General features: G+C 43.6%; 1 protein-coding gene across 1 annotated transcript in view; it reads left to right on the top strand.

Moving 5' to 3' along the window:
• Positions 1-15,589, top strand: part of LOC310660939 (uncharacterized protein C10orf67 homolog, mitochondrial) — a 46,184-nt gene that overhangs the window by 21,020 nt on the left and 9,575 nt on the right. Inside the window, exons 9-15 of the mRNA XM_083406534.1 lie at positions 2,216-2,293; positions 7,666-7,818; positions 8,833-8,912; positions 9,025-9,090; positions 10,759-10,843; positions 11,319-11,402; positions 13,925-14,030. Coding sequence (XP_083262660.1) covers positions 2,216-2,293; positions 7,666-7,818; positions 8,833-8,912; positions 9,025-9,090; positions 10,759-10,843; positions 11,319-11,402; positions 13,925-14,030 — 652 coding nt within the window. The remainder of the gene's footprint in view (positions 1-2,215; positions 2,294-7,665; positions 7,819-8,832; positions 8,913-9,024; positions 9,091-10,758; positions 10,844-11,318; positions 11,403-13,924; positions 14,031-15,589) is intronic.

The following is a 15,589-nucleotide window of genomic DNA, read 5'->3' as shown; positions in this document are numbered from 1 at the left end:
AGGCCAGGTTCCAGCAAAGCAAGGTCAGACAAAGTAGAGAAGAGACGCAGCAAGCAAAGTCAAGCAACTGAGATGACAAGGTCCAAACGTCAAATAAGCAAGGTAGGCAGCACCATGGATAGCTCCAAGTGGCTCCTAGGCCTAGGCAAGGCAGTCTTGAGCGTTGCTCCAGACACCAGTGAACCTAGACTGAGTTTTAAACAGGACTGCAGCTTCTTCTCAGCACCCAACTATTTCAGACGCCGTTGACACCTGTGGCTTGGAGGGGAGGCCAGAGTTCTACTACGGCCTCTGGGGAGGGCTATGAAATCTCTTTTGGCCAAAGAGACAGTGTCATTGTGGACACCTCCAATGCTGAGGAGGCAAGACAATCAAAGGTTGGTTCAGAGGGCAAATCCTTTTCCTTATCTAAGATGAGGCCTCTGAATCCATGTCCTTTTCCCTCAAGGATGGGAAGTCATTGCCTCTGGGCATAGCAAAGGGATTGTGTTCCAATCTGTTTTATATCTAACCTGGTCCTCTGGAGAGCTATGGCGCCACCTGGGCAGCACTTAAGTGCAGAAGTTTGAGACCCCACTCAGCAGAATGTGCAGGAGGACCTCCACACCGAAAACTGGCTTGCTGCATTACCACATTTGGATGTAAGCGATGTAATGTACGGTGCCATCTAAAGAACCTAGAATTACCTAAATGAACTGCTGCTTGTAAATAGTTTGCACATAACACTTAGCCAAACCAGGGCTTAGCACGAATGAGCAATGTGCAGGTCGATCCAATGGAGCTGAATGTTGGAACATTCAGGACAAACAAAAGAAAGAACTTATTTACATATTGCATAGTTACACCATGGAATGTGCTCCAGTAAGAGGCAGTGACAGCCACCACCTTGGATGGCTTTATATGAGGTTTGTTTGTTTGTTTGTTATACCACCCTTCATCCAAAGATCTCTGAGATTATACGAACTGATAGGGGATATGGCTATGAATGGTTACCATCCCTGACAAATGTGTTCTTCCTCCAGTGTCAAAGGCAGTGTGCTTCTGAATGCCAGTTGCTGGAGGGAAGAATTCTGTTGTGCTCAGCTCTCGCTTCCCATAGTTCTCTGGTTAGCTGCTTTGAGAAAAGGGTGCTGGACTAGATGGGTCACTGATCTGATCCAGCAGGCTCTTCTTACGTTCTTAGCCAGGTTCCCAGATCAAAGGTGGCATCCGATGTGCTCCTCCCCCAGTCCTGCTGCTGCCCTGTTACTGTGGTTTGGCTTAGCATTGAAGCTGAACCTGGACTCTGTTGACTGGACTCTTGTTATTCATGAGCACAAATCACCCCATGCATGAGATAAGCCAACAGGTGCAAGGTCAGCCAAGCCAGTTGCTATGGCAATGGCCCAGTGCTAACTATATAAATGATTAAGGCATGTCACTCAGTGGGTCGCAGTCTGCATTACACCTTGAATTGCTGAAGCAACAGAATTTGTATTGGTATGTGTGTATCTGCATAGCCTACAAGCTGAATGTATATATCAACATCTGGAACTGTATTACTGAAGCCTTTTCTTCGGTAGCAGCAAACTATTTGGGACCTTAAGCTGCCTCTGTGTGGTGACTGGAATTGGGTGACAACTTGTAGGTGTCTCATTCCAGCACAGTAGCAGCAGAACCTGTAGCAGCCACAATTTTCACTCCACAAACCTGCCTGCAGAGAATGGGAACACATTCAATGTGGTTCTCATTTAAAGGCAAACTTACCAAATTTTCACTTTTTGAAAACAGTATGCGAATTGAAAAAAAGCTATCCTTCAAAATTCACACATCTGAATATTGCAATCCAGTTCTCTGGCCAAGTAATGTGTGCAAAAATGCCTATACAGGGGTAAACTGTGCATGCAAATGCATATATTAGTGAAAATAACATACACAAATGCATTGTAATAGAGGAGATTGTGTAAATTAGGAGAAATTGGACGCAAGAATATGTATAGTAGGAGAAATTCACACAAAAATGTGGACTACTTTTCAGGCAGGATGTTTTTTAAAATTTGCAAACTGATGTAGAAATGTGGAGAAATGAACTTTTGATTGGAAGAATAAGAACCTGAAAGAAACCAAATTGGACATATTTGTCCATCGCCAAGCTTTCCTTTCCAGTTCTTGAACTTTTATAAACAATTTATTCCCGCAACCATGTTGAATTTTCTTTTGTCTTTGTATTTTTAAGGAAGTGAAAGAAGCACAAGAAGCTGCAAAAATGGCAGAGGCCACTGCTGCTGCTGCCGCCGCTGCTGCTGTACCAAAGGTGATTTTTACTTTATTTGTTGTTTATATTCTTATTACCTAATGATATGGGATGTACCTGGTATACATTGTATGGTATGCTTGACTTTGGGGCTGGGAGATGGAGGTGGAGAGAGGATTTTAATGAATATTGCCTAAAAGCACCGCACATGCCAGTCAGGCTGGAATCTTCGCACACACAAATAGAACACCCTGCAACCAACCATACCTTGGGGCCTCTGATCTCTCGGTCTGCCAGAAAAAATAAAACACCTATCCACGCGACACTGATTAAAACAGCTCCACTCATATACCATGTAAAGAATGAAAGTTTAAAGTCTCCCTCACCTCCTCTGCTTTCTGCCCTCCTATTTTCCTCTTTCTCTGTTTTCTCCTCTCCTTCTCCCTCAGCCCCACATTGCCTACAACAAAAAATGTCTCAAACTGACTGTAAATGACATGTATGAAAGATTCTGTGATTTGAAAACAGAGACACTGAATGTGCTTTTGTTACTTATGGAAAATCTTACAATAAAAATGTGTGTGTGTTGTGTTAGAAGTTGTTGGAGAAAGCCTGCTGTCTGAGGGTTGCTCTTCTCCTCAGCCACCTCCACTGTTGCTGCTCTGCAAATGGCACCGCCCACAGCCTGCCTTGTGGCAATTCACTCCATTTCAGTCAAAGTCTTGGTTGCCTGCCTCAGTGGCAGCAATGCAACCTAACACGGTGGAATGCAGAGCTGCATAAGGGACAGCAAGACGGCAGGGGCGCCTTCCCTGCAATGGTGGGCAAACTTGGAGAGAAGGGAAAGGAAGAAATGAAAGAAAGGATGGAGACAGATGGATCTTCCACATGAGGGAAGGGAAAGTGAGGTGAGTCTCCCTCTTCAGTTAATTGGTCTGCCTGGTGAATCCATTTCTCAGCAGAGATGAGGACTTCTTCTCTTGCCCTTGGTTCCCACTGCAGATGAGACTCGCTTGCCAGCCCAGAGCTAAAGACTTCTGAGGCATGAGACTCCCTGGAAGCCCCACCCTCTGAACTTGACAGCCTCAACGCCTCAACCTCAGTGTTGTTTATTAGGGTTGTTTATTAGGTGGCAAGGGAAAGGCGCTAGCACAAGTAACATTTCAACCATGATTTTTCATGAATGGGAGGTGGCCCCGTTGTCCCTTACTGGTGTCACGCCCCTCCCCCTGCTGTGTCGCCTCATCCTCCTGTCCTTGCAGTGAGACGCTCTGGGCAATGCCTTCCTCTTCCTCCCTCTTTTCTCAATGGGCAGCTGTGGTGACATCGCCCTTCCTCTCCCTCCCTCACAACTGGCAGAGGGGCAGGGCATGCACAGGTGTCTCTTCGCAGCCATGAGAAGGAGAAGGAGGCACCGCCCCTGCCCCAAAGGCCCAGCCTAGGCACAGTTTGCCTCCCTGTGACTTCAGCCTTGATGAGGGAGCCTGTTGTCAGGGCTTCTGTTTGCGTCCCCTCAGCAATTTGCGAGGCCCCACCACCACCACTATGCCACTGCTTTTAGATTTTTAAAGTAAGAGGTTCTTCTTAATTGTTCATCTTCTCAAACTCTAGTGAGGTTTCCAAAGATAGTTTTGTACACAAGGCATGTTTCTTTCAATTGACCTAGTATAAAACAAATATCTCCATGAGATCATGTGACTCAGAGCCTTATCTGTTGTGGTCTCTTTTCCCTGGATGTTCTCAGCAGTGCTTAACTTAAAAGGTAGATGCAGTGGGTGCCTTTTAAATAACAAAATGTTACTTTTATATTGCTTCACAAAAGACAGGGTGAATTTACAGCTGATAAACACTGACTAAAGGTTATTGTTACCTTACATCTTCCTCAAACTTCAAATAGTGGCACTCAGCAAGCCAAGTACTCAAAAGTTAACATCTAAATTCATTTATAAATCTCCCTGGCTCTTTGAAGCTGTGTTGCCCGCAAAAGGTATTTGACTTCCTTTATTAATCAAACTGATATTTGGGGAAGTGTGACATTCAGTGGGAAAGCCGCACATGCTGAGATTAGCTGATTCTAAAAACTGTTCCAGAAGAAAGGACAGAAATATGGCCAGTTAATTATAATGTGCAAATAGTTTCAAAATATCTGTAGTTTGTACTGATAAATATAAAATGCAGTGTGTTATCAAGCTTTCTGTTTGCTGTGCTTTAGGAGGCAAGCTAGTAACCCCATGCATCAGTGTCATTAATCCCTTAAAAACTATTCCCCAAATAATTACCCTGCAGGATCACTAGCTGATAAAGTATAAAGCCCACTGAAAGTAATATGGCTTAGGTGAGTCTTAACTCACTTGCTGCGTGCATTTCAGTAGGACTTAAGCATCACTAACTTTCCCTGGATAGGGGCCAAAGGGTTAATTTTGGGGGGGAGGGAATCTACGTGATTAATATTTTTAGACCAACCAACAGAGCAAAGAGATGGTAGTGACAGCTGGATACTTGGAAGTGTGGCTCATCCATAACTAGGGGTGTAGGAAAGCAGAAATTTCTGTTCCAACATGTATTTGCCACAATTGACAGTTTCCATTGGGATTATGGGAATTGTAGTTCAACAATATTGAGGGGGGCACCATGTTGGCTACTCCTGCAATAAGGAGAGTTTAAAAAGTGGAACATCGTGGCCAGGATCCGAAGGTCAGTAATCTGAAGGGAGCCTCAGGTTTATATTTCTTAAACAGCTCCACCATGCCACATGGCAAAGCTCATATTGTTAAGAAATGTTGACGTATATTTTATTACCTTATTATTTATTTTATTTATATACCACCTTTATCTCCCAACCATGTCAAGGCGGTGTACATGGTTCTTCTCCTTCGCCCCATTTCATCCCCTTACAACAACCCTGTTGAGGTGGTTTAAGCCAAGAGATGGTGACTGTCCTAAGGTCACCCAGTGAGCGTCACAACTGAGTAGGGATTCAAACTCTGGTCTCTCAGGTCATAGTCCAACACATGGTCCTCCTGCTCCTCAATTAATCCTCACACGACCCTGGGAAGTCGATTTATCAGAGGGACAGTGACTGGCCCAAGGCCACCCAGTGAGAGCTTAATGGCAAAGTGGAGATTCAAACTCTCCCTTGTCCTAGTGAGGGCCATCCCTGTGAGGTGGCCATGGCTGCTGATCTGGTGACTGCGTCCTGAGTGGGGTTGTCTATCCAGGGTCGGAAGTGAGAGCTGCAAGGAAAACTGGAGCAGAAGGTGTGAGTGAAAGTGAAAGGAAAGTGATAACATTGATCAGATAATGCTGAGGGCAATGCCGCCTGAACAGTTTCAAAGTAAGAAATATATTATGAGGCCATAATAAAATTATGGGGCAGAACATTCCATTATTAGATTACACCATCCTTATAATGAATTTAATGGTCGACTTGCAATGCTTTAAATTACCATTAATAACTTGAAAAGGAGCACTAGCTTGTATCCGACATTAGTCATACTCAAGAGTTGACCCATTCAAATTAGTCACCATAACTGTCTTAGGTCCATTAATTACAATAGGTTTACTCTAAAAGTTAGCTTGATACAACATTTCACTACTACATGAGTGCCATATTCTTGAATAATATAGATGCTGCAAGGAACCATTCCTTGTTGCAAGCATCACCTAGAAATAATTGGCACTACCTGCTGTTCCTGCTGTTGCGCAGCAATGGGGCTAGCAGTGATTGGCCAGGTGTAACCTGCTTCTCGGTTCCTAGATCAGGGAACTGATTCTCCTCTGCCTAGAGCAGCCTCTGCCAGCCTGGTGCCCTCCAGATGTTTCAGCAGTTGGGAGCTGCAGTCCAAGACATCTGGACATCACCATGTTGGCAGAGGCTGGTCTGGAAGCACCTGAATGATGAACAGATTAGGATCCCTGGGCTGAAGCCCACTTTATGCACACGCGTGGCAGCATGGTAGAAGCTTCCCTATGGTTTGGTCTCACAAAGCTCAGGAGTGTGAAAATTTCTCAACCATTTGTGCAGAACTGACTGTGTGGGTCTTCATGCACTGCTGTGTGCCCATTGTGAAGAGGGGGGCGATCTTTAACCCCAAAGAAATAATATACAATACTAGTAACAGGAAATAGGATAAGGTATGGATTGCACTCAACTCTTTCACTGTTATATCATGAAAAAAGTATTGGTGCCAATCAGAACCTCAGAGTCCCTGGGCCGCTCTCCCCGCACCCCGGCATCCCTGCTTAATTTGCTGATTATGTCCATTGCTACTGTGGCCTTTATGTGAATAAGTCAGCAAATAGCACTATCTATCTGGGTAATTTTGGCTGGTATTCAGAGGCATACTGGAAGGCATCCAACAAGGTTCATAAAGCAGCATGAGAGAAAATAGAATACAATTACTGTTAAGCACATATGCACCTTATTCAATATTTATCATCTAACACAGATTTGGCGAAGTCGCTTGAATTGTAGGCAGATACAGTGGAGGGCACCTGCAGCCATTTCAAAAGGTTTGCAAAGCCTTGTATTTGTATATATCTGAGTTGTGTTTGCGCAAGGAAATTTGCTCTTTTTTTAACATGAAGATATAAAGAAAGCACAACAGGATTCCTGCGTTTCACAGAAAGTTCAGTCACCTCTAATGAAAATCTTACTTTCCGCTAACTACTGAAAACTGATTATATATTTAAGAAAAAGAAATGGGTTTGAAATATGATATAATAACCTCATTCACCTAAGGACCAGTTCTTAACCTACCTGAGAGTTTCTCACATGTTTATAATAACAAATTTTACGGTTTTGTTTAAATCTGAGCAATGCCCGTGATCCAAAAAAGGCTAGCCTAAGGATCTTGACAATCCTGAAACAGGCTGCTGTGTGAAAATAAATAGCTCATATACCTCATGCAGTTCAAGTCCATATTTCCTTGACAATTTCAAGTTGCGTGTTTGATGCATGTTGTTAAAACTTTAGGCAATGTCCATATAAATGCTATTTGTTGCTTTATTGATAAATTTCTGTATTTGTCTGTGTGTGCTTGCATACATTAGAATATTTTTTTATGTAAACTACTTAGAGATTCTGTATATTAAGTGGTGTAAAATATAATGCAATACCAAAACAAAATACAAATAGATGTGTTCTGTATTCTCCAGTAGCTTTCAGCACAATCCTATACATGTCAGTTCAGAGAAGGCCAGCTGGGCTTCCCTTGGGAGGGCATTCCTGATTCTGAACATCGCCATGGAAAAGGCCCTGCTGCTCATGTCTACCTGCCATACTCCCTGTTTGCAGAGCAGGAAGACAATGGATCTCAGTGGTGAGGGGGATCCCTCTGAGACAAGGTGTTCCTTGAAAATCTCCAAGTGTGATGTCCAAAGTGCGCAACAATAACTCAGGTTCGTTTATTGCTGTTGTTATTTTTTCACAGGTGCCCTCAGTGGAAGAAGGAAAGCTAGCAAAGAAGGGAAGGAAAGGACTGAAAGGGAAAGTAGCAAAAGCTGCTGCTGTCTTCGCTGCCGTTGCCACTGTCGCCGCCACCAAAGAGGCCAGACAAGCTGCCGCAAAAGAAGCAGAATTGTTGGTAGGTCTTGGTGATAAGGTATTGCTTTATTACTCTGATCTAACGTAACTTGGGGGAATAGACACCAGACCATATAAAGGTGAGAGTCGTGGTTTGTTTTTTTAATGACACTTCCATCAGAAGGACACCTGCATCCTCACCTGATATTTTTCATCAGTCGTGTGTCCAAAACAGCTGGTGTAACCCACACACCTCATCTCACTACCATCCTTAAGAAGAGCACCACATCTGGGTGCTTCCTCAAGAACACAAGCATGTTTTTGCTGAGATTTTCACTGCCCGTGCTTTCCTTCTTTGACTTTCAGGACCGATAGACCAAGACATATTGGTTGTGCCCATTCTAGCCCTTTGCTCAGGGGTTGCAATCCTACGTCCAGTCAGTTTTTATGGAGAATCCAGATGATGATGATGATGTCAAATCTTTACCAAAGATTCCCTGCTATTTTGCTACTTGGGAAACTTTGGCCTGCAGGCCTAACTTGGTCTGGTCCAAGTCCCAATTTGATATGTGATGCCCTTCCCCACAAGCCATGCCCACCCATCCCACAGGAACAACCAAGAACTTAAAGTGAGTTTCCGATTGTTCCTGTGCAAGCGGGCTCCCTGCAACCACTGATCCTTTGCAAGTAGGGCTCTCCCAAGTTGGCCAAATAAAGCAGTATAGATTCTAAGTGCTTCCTCTAGACAGAGCATTTTTCTCCCTCTGCAGAGGAACCCTCATGCTAAGTTTGGCGATGATATCTCGAGAGGTGGCTGACCCTATAAGAAGAAATGGACAGGCAGACAAACCACTTTCCAAAATATATAGTATATTTGTCATTGCAAGATATTTTAGAATATATCGCTATAGAAAAATTGAGATTTAAGTCATTGATTGATTGATTGAAAATTAATAGCAGTGGCCAACTATTATTGTTTTGTGTGTGTGTGTGTGTGTGTGTGTGTGTGTGTGTGTGTGTGTTTAGTATACATGGCAATCAATGCATGGCTCTCTTTTGAAATACACTTGTACAGGGAGATGAGAAAAAAGCCTTACAAGAAGAGATAAAGAGGCTCAGAAAATCTGAACGAGATGCCAAGCTGCGCGTAAAGAGGTATATGCACAGGAATTTGCTGTGTACACAAGGATTTGTCACATATATTATAAGATTTGTTAACTTCCACACTCACAAAACATACCAATGCTATTTTCGCCTCTTTGTTTAGACTTGAACAGGAGTTCAGTAAATCGAGTCGATCTTGGGAAATGAAGTTCGAAATTCTAAAGAAAAGGTATTATTACATCCAAGATGATAAAAGTTCTGGAAACCAAGCCTTATGAGGAACAGTTGAGGGAGCATGGCATGTTAAGCCTGGAGAAGAGAAGACTGAGAGGTGATAGGACAGCCATCTTCAAAACTGAAGGGCTGCCACATGGAAGGTGGAGCAAGCTTGTTTTCTGCTGCTCCAAAGGGTAGGACCTGAAGCAATGGTTTCAAATTACAAGAAAGGAGATTCCGAGTGAAGGTTAGAAAGAGCTTTCTGACACGAAGAGCTGTGTGACAGTGGAACAGATCCCCTTGGAAGGTGGTTGACTCTCCTTCATTGGAGTTCCTTGAAGAGAGATTGGAGGGCCATCTGTCAGGGATTCTTTAGCCCTCATTCCCACATTGTAGGGGCTTGGTCTAGGTGAGCCTTCAGCTCCCTTCTAACTACAATACTTTGATCCTATACCAGGGGTCAGCAAACTTTTCCAGCAGGGGGCCGTTCCACTGTCCCTCAGACCTTGTGGGGGGCTGGACTATATTTTGAAGGAAAAAATGAATGAATTCCTATGCCCCACAAATAACACAGAGATGCATTTTACATAAAAGGACACATTCTACTCATGTAAAAACACGCTGATTCCTGGACCGTCTGCGGGCCAGATTTAGAAGGCGATTGGGCCGGATCCGGCCCCCAAGCCTTAGTTTGCCTACCCATGTCCTATACAAACAACTGTGGGCACTCTCTACCCGCAGTTAAACATTTCCCAGATCCATTGATTTCAGTGGAAACATACTTTTGCATATGTCTGGATCATACGGTTAAAATAAATTAATAATAATAATAATAATAATAATAATAATAATTAATAATTTACTATTTGTAACCTGCCCATCTGGCTGGGTTTCCCCAGCCACTCTGGGCGGCTTCCAACAAAGATTAAAAATACATTATACAAATATATATTTTGGATTGGATCCAGAACTATGTTAATTGAATTTAGCCCCACTGAAATTGATGGGAAATTAGTTCTGATTTAATCTAAATCCCATTGGTTTCAATAGGAAGTAGGAGCAACTCAGTCTGGATCTGAACTTCTGCTGCTAATACTTATAGGTGCTAGAGAGAAACCATTAAGTGCATATTGGTGCAACTAGCCATATACAGTGGTACCTCGGTTTACGAACTTAATCCATTCTGGAAGTCCGTTCTTAGACCGAAACCGTTCTTAAACCAAGGCGCGCTTTCCCTAATGAGGCCTCCCGCCATCGGTACCCTTCCACCATTCGGATTCCACTCTTAGACCGAGGTAAAGTTTGCAAACCAGGACACTACTTCCGGTTTTGCGGAGTTGGTAAACCGAATCGTTCATAAACAGGACTGTTCCTAAACCGAGGTACCACTGTATAACCTTAATTCATGTAAATGAAGCTTCCACAAGAAGATAACAAAAACAGCTGTTGTACATCATCCGTATAGCATAATTGGCACTAGGAAGCGTCTGCTGGTTAAAGGGAGTCAAAACTCCCGTTGAATACATAGAGGCTTCTGTAGCTCTTTGGGTCCCAGCTTTATCCTTGTTTGAAAATAAATGTTTGGGGTTTTGTTTTTTGTTTGATTTTTTTCCCTTTTTTTTTTTTGGAAACTGCCTTTAATTTAAGAAATTCAATTTAAACATTCCCATTTATCTTCTAGCCTACATGCCATTAAGGACGAGATGTTTCTTAGACAATCATTGCGTCAATCAGAAAAATTTAGACGCCCTTCGCTGGCTGATAAGGTATGTTCAGATAAGCAGCCACTAAGGGCAGACACATTGTTAGGTACTTAAAAACTTGGGGCATGGGCAGAAATTTTGCATAAAATTTGCATATGCTAATTCACGTGTTTAGATGCCTCTGGGAAATTAAGTTGACGGTTGGTTGAGGCCTCTCCTGTTGCCCTGTAAGGAACTTGTTTTTTAAAAAAACAGTTAATGGAGGGAATCCCCTCTTTCAAACCTCTGGTGTTGGCAAGAGTGAGGAATATATATATATATATATATATATATATATTTCTGTTAAGGGCTGCATTTATTTGGGGGTGATCGGGGCAGGGTGGGGAATCAGATGCCAGTCGTGGGTAGGGCCAGAGCCATAAGTGCTCATGAAACCATGATTTCTGAACTGGATTGGCAAACCATAACATTGAAAGTACTGTGATCAGCACTGACCATGGTTTATAAATAACAGAAATGTCTCCTATGCTCCTTCCAGACAGCTCCTCCTCTGCACATCCAGCACCCTACAGGCAAATTGGCTTCATTTACGAGCAGCTTGTATATGCAGTATGCTCCTCTGGTATGTAGTTTGATGTGTGCCTATAATATATGTTGCTTCACTTCAGTGTCCTTCTCCTCACACCTGCCCACACATTCCAAACAGGTAAACAGGCCCTCTCAAAGGTGGTACGGCTTTGGCAGCATCCTGTGCACAATCCCCCTTTGCCCACGGAGCTCCTGATCCAGGAGGGGATTCTGAACTTGGGCACATAACTTGAAAGATAATTTATATTTATAATTTTATTAGTTGTGTGTATGTAAGATGGTGAACAAAACTGCTGGTTCCTTTGGACAGTTTGTGTGCATCATAAGCATTGATAGATGGCTGCAGGCACACACAAATGAACACACACTGTGCTTTTTTATGTGAACAAAATATGTTGTTACTGAATCACATCATTAGTCCAACTAGGGCTGCATATACACCAGGCTTCCTCAACCTCGGCCCTCCAGATGTTTTTGGCCTACAACTCCCATGATCCCTAGGTAGCAGGACCAGTGGTCAGGGGTAATGTGAATTGTAGTCTCAAAACATCTGAAGGGCTGAGGTTGAGGAAGCCTGATATACACCATATATTTAAAGTGCATTTAAAGCACACACACACACACACACACACACACACACGAATCCTGGAAACTAGTTTCTTAAAATGCTGGGAACTAAAAGGGTAAATGATAGTTCCCAGGATTATCGAAGTGACAGGGTGCTTTAAATGTGTGTGGGGGGGTGTTAAGTATAGTTGTTTAGTTCACACTGAAATGGAGAATGCCTGTATGTATGAAAATTCCATTGAAGCTAGGGTTGCCGTATTTTGAAGAGCAAAAAAGAGGACACCCAAGAGAAAATGACTCCATGAAAATTAAAAGTGCCAGGGGGCAGGGTTTGGATGCAGAGGAGAGGTATCATATTAAAAAAGAAGGGAGGGGGGAAAGAAGGAGGGAGGGAGCAGGAAGGAGGAAATTGGGAGTGCAATCTGGAGGGAGCCGTTGATTCAGTCCTGGGCCTCGATTCACCTTGCTTCCTTCCCCTCCCCTCCCCTCCGCCAGGTCTGTGCCCAGCCTAGCCCCAGCCACCACCGCCATCTCACCAGCAGACGCTCATTGCCCGGCAGATGCTCCAGCAAAGGAGGGGACAGGGTGGGGGAAATGCTGGGAAGGAGGAGAGACAGAGAGAGGGGCAAGGCAGGCAATGTAGGCAAAGCAAGAGCCTCCTTGCCTCACATCACTCAGCAACCAGGGCACAAGGAAGCGGGGGAGGGCAACACACACACACCCCACAAAATTTTGTCGAATTCTAAAAATCCACCCAGACAGAATTGTTAAGCCTGAAAAAGAGGACACCTCCAGGAAAATCCGGACATATGGCAACCCTAATTAAAGCATACTGAAGCTCTCTGAGCTGTAACAGGTTGATAATTAACTATTGATGTTCTCTGCTAGCTTATACATGAGTGTTTAACCTTAGATCATGTGATTAAGACATTCAGTTGCAAATCTCTATTTTGAAAGGGAGTTGCCTTTGCCTTTTGTTCACAGTCAGAGAAATCTTGTGATAATGAAGCCTCTCCAGGAGCTGCATAGCCTTAGGCTGGATGCAGGCTAATGCAAGCTATGGGAGAGAGAGCTTTGATTTTTGCTCTGGTCGTAATTATGTTATATACTTTAGAAGAAGAACCTATACTTAGATAAGCATATGTTTTATGGAATTATCTGGGTGTATCGTTGATCGTTTTTGTATGTGTTTTGCAGAAGTTCTGGTTAGTAAAGCTTTGAATCATTTGCCCTCCAAAAGGGGTCAGCTTTTATGCATCCAGTTGCTTCATGCTGCGGAATATTATCTGCAATAATGTACATAGCCTAGCTTAGTACCACAGCACTGTCAGGTATCGAACAGAAGCATTGTCCATTCCATCATTCAAGCACCCACTAAGCTCCTTTTAAGTAGAGATGCCCAGGTGTGAACCAGGGACCTTCCACTTGTAAAATGTGTGTGCTGCCCCCCAAGCTATGTGCTTATAGGAAACTGCCTTATTCTAGGTCAGACCAGCATTGTCTACTCTGACTGGCAACAAGTATCCAGGCTCTCAGGCAGAGGAGGTCTTTCCCATCTCCTTATTCCTGGAGATGCCAAGGACTTTACCCAGAGCCTTGTGCCTCTGAAGCATCTCTTCTACTACTGAGCCAAGTCTCTTCCCATAATCAGGTTGTGTTTGTAAACTGCTGATACCAAACTCATTATTTTAATACAAATTTCTGCAATGTAGGAGGAGTCACTGCCTTTATAGTGTCAGCTAAGTCTGGGTCTTTCTAGCGTGAGATTTCTCAGAATGTTCCTGTGTGTGAGAAAGGTATTTTTGTGTAAAGAATGGTATCACAATTCATATTATTCATAACTGCCGTACTTTGTGATGCTTAAATTGTCTAGATTTATGTTAGTTACCATCCTGGTCAACCAAAAGATGCAGTTTAATTAAAAGGTTCCTTTAATTTAACTGTGCAATGGGTTTTGAGTGACTTTAAAAATAAATATTCCATGTTCAGCCCAAGATAGGTTCTCAGGCAGATTCAGGTTCAAATGAAGACGAAGAAGGCATGGATACTGAGAAAATCCCAGTTCTGATTAAAATTCCCAGCGCTTTTGAAGCTGGTAAGTAATGACATAATTATATGTTGCAAAAACTGTTTATCTTCAGTTAAACATTACATTTTTTCTGTCTTTTCTCTTGCTAAGAGCCAGTGTGGTGTAGTGGTTAAGAGCGGTAGTCTCGTAATCTGGGGAACCGGGTTCGCGTCTCCGCTCCTCCACATGCAGCTGCTGGGTGACCTTGGGCTAGTCACACTTCTCTGAAGTCTCTCAGCCCCACTCACCCCACAGAGTGTTTGTTGTGGGGGAGGAAGGGAAAGGAGAATGTTAGCCGCTTTGAGACTCCTTAAAGGGAGTGAAAGGCGGGATATCAAATCCAAACTCTTCTTCTCTTCTTCTTCTTCTGCTATCAAAACTGGATTATAGTTGCTTCATCTGAGGGGAGAAATGTGTCCAAAATTATATAAGCAATGGAACCAATAAGCTTTATTCATTTAAAACTTTTATCCTGCCCTTTCAAAATAGTACAGAAGGCTGTGTGCGAAAGCTAGTATCATAACCATGCCAGAACATGTTAAAATACATATAACAATTAAAGCTATCATCCACATCTATGTGGGAGTAAGCACCACTGAGATCTGTGCAGCTTGCTTCTGAGTAGACCTGCATATGATAGACCTGCTTAAGACTAAAAGAAAGTGTTGGAAACAAAGTCAGAAGATAAGATTCAGACAATAAGTAGGCACCAGAGACTGAGTCAGAAGAGTTCAGTTTAATTTTATTTCAGAAGTAGTTCAGCAACAAGTAGAGGACCAAAGGTTCCCAACCGCTGAGCTAACAGCTGGCAGGTCACATCACACAGGTTGCGTTCCCATTGGCAGGCGACAAGCTAAAAGTGAGATTCTATAAACATAAGAAGAGCTTGTGGCCCATTTCGTCCAGCATCCTGCTCTTACAGTGGCTAACCAGATGCCTACAGGAAGTTTCAAGCCGGAATGAGCATAATAGCACTCTTCCTCTCTTGCTGCTTCCAGCAACTGGTGTTAAGAAGCACATTTCCTTTACTGGGGTGTTAGGGTGGCGTAATAGCTCTGGTGATGGTCGTTTGTGCTCCTTCTGGGGTACTTTGCCCACCTTTGGTCTCCATCCTGAACTCAGCTCTAACCTGTGGCTCCTAGAAGCTGTCAGCATCCAACAGCAGCCACACCCTGGGAATGACTTGGACTGGCCTGCTAAACCAGGTGAGGGTAGCCAGTGGGTCTCAAACCCTCAGTGAGTTAGGGACTTCCCCTGCATGTCAAGACGGGCTCCGGCAGATTGAGCACATGAGACTAACAGTGGGTCCAACAGTCAAGCAGGCAGTTTCTGCATGTGCTGTCCAGGGAAGTGAGGGACATTTGGGGCTCATCGACCTGGGAAGGTAGCGCATCTAGAAAAAGGAAACTTCCTGCCTTGCAGGATTTCTTCGGAAGAAGAAAAGGCTAAGGAGTAAACCATATAGAAATCTAGAGTGCTTAGGTGGTGCCTTGAATGTCTCCTTTCAGCAGCTCCCGCAGCCAAGCTGGTGCCAAATGTATTGCTCTCCTTTCCCTTGGACCACATCAACGGGGCTAAGAGGAGGG

This window comes from Podarcis tiliguerta, assembly GCF_965153285.1.
Source record: "Podarcis tiliguerta genome assembly, chromosome: 12".
Taxonomy (NCBI): Eukaryota; Metazoa; Chordata; class Lepidosauria; order Squamata; family Lacertidae; genus Podarcis; species Podarcis tiliguerta.
This window is presented reverse-complemented; position numbering and strand designations above follow the sequence as displayed.